This window comes from Habropoda laboriosa, unplaced genomic scaffold, assembly GCF_001263275.1.
Source record: "Habropoda laboriosa isolate 0110345459 unplaced genomic scaffold, ASM126327v1 scaffold42, whole genome shotgun sequence".
Classification (NCBI taxonomy): Eukaryota; Metazoa; Arthropoda; class Insecta; order Hymenoptera; family Apidae; genus Habropoda; species Habropoda laboriosa.
The window spans coordinates 992,245-996,476 of NW_017100181.1; the positions used below are offsets into that span (position 1 = coordinate 992,245).

Genomic DNA, 4,232 nt, shown 5'->3' on the forward strand with positions numbered 1-4,232 from the left:
TGAAAAAGGAATTTTCCTTTTAAATGCAATTACATTTTTTTTTTTTTAATGTAGACCGATTACTAGAATTATTCTGCATATAAAAGTAGTAAGGTGCAATGTTGAAAAGTTAATATTTCGTGAGATATTTGAAATTTTTGCTAAGGAGTTTATTTTGTTGAAGATGTTTCACAGATATTAATTGTAAACATTTGCGGACGTACACTATCGTTGCGGACACTATCAATCAACAGTAGTCAATTAGATACAGGCAATTTATGGTCACGACCAATTTATATTCGTACAGAACTAATATAAATTTGCATTACCTAATCTTTTTCATGATATTTCCCTACGAACGCGACTGAATTTAAAGTACTATCAACAGAATGATGTGCCAGCACGTAATGCACGTATCGTAACAGGTTACCTACGACGAACTTATTGTGAAAGATGGTTTGGAACACGCAGTGCAACACCATAGCTATCACGTTCTCCGGATTTAATTCCTGATTTTTTTTATGGGGTAATCTCAAGGATAAAGTGTACTCACGTCCATTTGTTTTGGTAGAAGATTTTAAAAAACTAATTAGATTATTCAAACATAAACAGTGCTCATATTAATTCTGTTATGAAAGACATAAAGAAACGATTTATGAAGTGTTTACTATGTAACGGCGGAACATTCGTATACTCCCCACAGTATGCGGGTTCTTGGAGCTTCAAAGCCCACTGCTTGCTGTGTGATGATTACTGTGGAGATTCGGGGCATTAGCGTTCCCCCGGTATCCTGAAGTGCTGATGGACCAGAATCGAGAAGAGTCAGGTCTTTCATCTGAGAGTAGTGTTGGGTTCCACCACGAGTATCATACCGATGATGTTTTGAATGGTACTACGGGCGTCCAGTCTATAAGTCAGAGGAGTTGTTGCGCATGTTTTTCCTGTTCTCCCCCTGGATTTGGTTGGTTGGTGTTGGATTCGCAGGGATAGTGGTTTAAAGTTAACTGCTGGTTAGGTGTCCCTTTGGAAAGTCCTCATAACTCCCCATCGCACTGGTAGGCTACTTAGGTTCAGCGGTTGCGTTTATTGGATGTATCTCAATGGGGTGGCCATCCGACCCGTATGGATTAGGGCTACTACTGGATGCCGCACGTTAAATTTTGACATCTTACATACCCGAATACTTTTATACGCAGAATGTTCATAAGGATTGATTTACGTGAAAAAAAATGTACTTCCATTTAAAAAGAAATTTAGATTGCATCGTTGCACTTATAAAATACCATTTAATTGTTTTTTCTACAACTTTTTTCTATCTCTATTCAAACATGAGATATAATCCGGCCTAATTGTCTACCGCACCCTGTATAAGTATACATATAACATAGAGGTATGTTTAATATTTTACACAATATGTATTTCAGGAATACCAAAACTGGAAGATGCCAATGATGCAGGAACTAATAGATCATTGGAATGTACACTTATATTAACTGAGGGAGATTCAGCTAAAAGTATGGCTGTGTCTGGATTAGCGTCAATAGGTCGAGATAGATATGGTATATTTCCTCTAAGAGGTAAATAACACATAAATAATAATGTAAATGAAACGTAATTGAATTGGTTATAAATATTCCCATTACTTATAATCCATAAGCAAGATATATATATTTCACTATATAAACTCGAGACGATCTAAAAACGTTACGTTATGGAAAAATGATGATAATGACTGATCAGGATCAGGTTACTTGTTTACTAAATTTACTATATATGTATACATGTATATTTTTTAAATATTATATATCATTTATAATATTTATTCATTTAGGATGGTTCCCATATCAAAGGCTTGTTAATTAATTTCATTCATCACAATTGGCCATCATTATTGAAACTAAATTTTGTAGAGGAATTTATTACACCTATTGTTAAAGCATCAAAGGGAAATCAATCATTGAGTTTTTTCTCAATGCCAGAGTTTCATAAGTGGAAATCTGAAACGAATAATTTTCATACTTACAAGATTAAATACTACAAAGGTTTACATTTTTAATCTTTTATGTACTTTATTACTATATTTTTTGAAGTCTATAAGAATATTCTGTTTGTAGGTTTGGGTACTTCTACTGCTAAAGAAGCAAAAGAATATTTTGAAAATATGGCTAGACACAGAATCAGGTTTAAGTACGATGGAGATCAAGATGATCAGAATATTATCATGGCCTTTAGCAAAAAATGTGTTGATCAACGTAAGGACTGGTTAATGAATCATATGGACGAAACAAAGAGAAGAAGAGAAATTGGTCTTGGAGAACGCTTTCTGTATCAAAAGGATACGCGTACTGTGTCCTTTTCTGAGTTCATTAACGTTGAACTAGTTCTATATAGTAATTATGATAATGTGCGATCTATACCTAATATGATCGATGGTTTCAAACCTGGCCAGAGGAAAGTGGTGTATACTTGTTTAAAACGTAACGATAAACGTGAAGTGAAAGTGGCACAATTAGCTGGTTCTGTTGCTGAACATTCAGCGTATCATCATGGTGAAGTTTCTCTTATGTCGACTATTATTAATCTTGCACAAAATTTTGTAGGAAGTAATAACATAAATATACTTCAACCAAATGGTCAATTTGGTACGAGACTCACGGGAGGAAAAGATGCAGCGAGTCCTCGATATATTTTCACGATGCTTAGGTATATATACTTTGGAATTGTATAAATGAGAAACAATTAATAAGATACAGTTAATATATAGCTTTTTTCATTACCCATAGTCCATTAGCACGATACATATTTCACAAACATGATGATGCTTTATTAAAACACGAATATGATGATAATCAAAAAATTGAACCTGTTTTCTATGTACCAATTATACCAATGATATTAGTGAACGGTGCTGAGGGAATTGGTACTGGATGGATGACAAAGATACCAAATTATAATCCTAGAGAAATAATTGAAAACTTATATAGAATGATGGATGGTGCTGATCCAAAGCCTATGGTAATATTTTTCCAAAATACCTGTTTTATATCGTTTACATATTTTGTTATTTCATATTTTCTGTAGGTACCATATTACAAAAACTTCAAAGGAGTCATAGAAAGTTGTGGAGATTATAGATATGTTGTTAATGGAGAAATTTCAGTGATAGGACCAGATAAGCTTGAAATTACTGAACTTCCAGTTGGAATTTGGACACAGACATATAAAGAATCAGTACTAGAACCAATGTTACATGGAAGTGATAAAATTCCGGCTATTATTACGTAAATATAATTTTTATTATTAGCATTTAACAATTTCACTGCCACTGTCGAAGCATTATCGATAAGGAATGACTTATTCCATGTGCCATCGTCGACAGTGTATTGACAGTGTATCGTTCGGACATCGCCGCGACATCAAAAGTCGATACCGTTCCTGTGTGATCGACGACTACCACCACGAAAGTCCTCGTAAAAATCATATGTCTGACTGAGAGTTAAATTGGAGATTAGATTGGTGGCACACGGCACGTCCTTCATGATTTTCTTCTGGCAGTGAACGTGTTAAACTGTAAGATAAGTAATTAAAATATATGGTATTAATGTTATGATATATAATATTATTATAGAGACTACAAGGAATACAATACAGATACAGAAGTGCAATTTATAGTAATGTTAAACCGTGATAAGTTGGTAGAACTAGAAAGAGATGGTCTTCATAAAGCATTTAAGTTACAAACGACAATGACGATTACGTCTATGGTAAGAAATAATATATTTTACTTCAAACATTTAACAATTTATTGAAGTAAGGAATCAATTTGTTTTGTGTAGTGTGCATTTGATGAAAATCTATGTCTTAAAAGATATGATAGCGTCCTGCAGATTTTAAACAATTTTTATAAAATGAGATTAGAGATGTATCACAAAAGAAAGGACTATTTGGAAGGTATTCTACAAGCGGAGGCATCTAAACTCTCAAATCAAGCACGATTTATTATAGAGAAATGTGATGGTACTATAGTAATAGAAAATAAAAAGAAAAAAGATATGATAGCTGAATTAATTAGACGGGAATATGAATCTGATCCAGTTGTAGCCTGGAAATTATCGCAAAATAGGGAAGAAATTTTAGTAAGTATTGTATCTTTATTTTAAAGTAACAGGGTTAGTAATTTATTAAAGTTTACTTGTTGTGCTACGTTAGGAAGCTCAAGTAAGTGGTAGGAAAAAAATTTTTTTAACAAACAA

At 33.2% G+C, this 4,232-nt stretch overlaps 1 protein-coding gene across 1 annotated transcript in view; it reads left to right on the forward strand.

Moving 5' to 3' along the window:
• The window catches only part of LOC108579032 (DNA topoisomerase 2), a 9,225-nt gene that overhangs the window by 2,740 nt on the left and 2,253 nt on the right, over nucleotides 1–4,232 (forward strand). Inside the window, exons 6-14 of the mRNA XM_017942460.1 lie at nucleotides 1,404–1,556; nucleotides 1,667–1,725; nucleotides 1,811–2,021; nucleotides 2,094–2,682; nucleotides 2,763–2,994; nucleotides 3,061–3,260; nucleotides 3,608–3,743; nucleotides 3,816–4,115; nucleotides 4,189–4,197. Of these exons, the coding sequence (XP_017797949.1) occupies nucleotides 1,404–1,556; nucleotides 1,667–1,725; nucleotides 1,811–2,021; nucleotides 2,094–2,682; nucleotides 2,763–2,994; nucleotides 3,061–3,260; nucleotides 3,608–3,743; nucleotides 3,816–4,115; nucleotides 4,189–4,197 (1,889 nt within the window). The remainder of the gene's footprint in view (nucleotides 1–1,403; nucleotides 1,557–1,666; nucleotides 1,726–1,810; nucleotides 2,022–2,093; nucleotides 2,683–2,762; nucleotides 2,995–3,060; nucleotides 3,261–3,607; nucleotides 3,744–3,815; nucleotides 4,116–4,188; nucleotides 4,198–4,232) is intronic.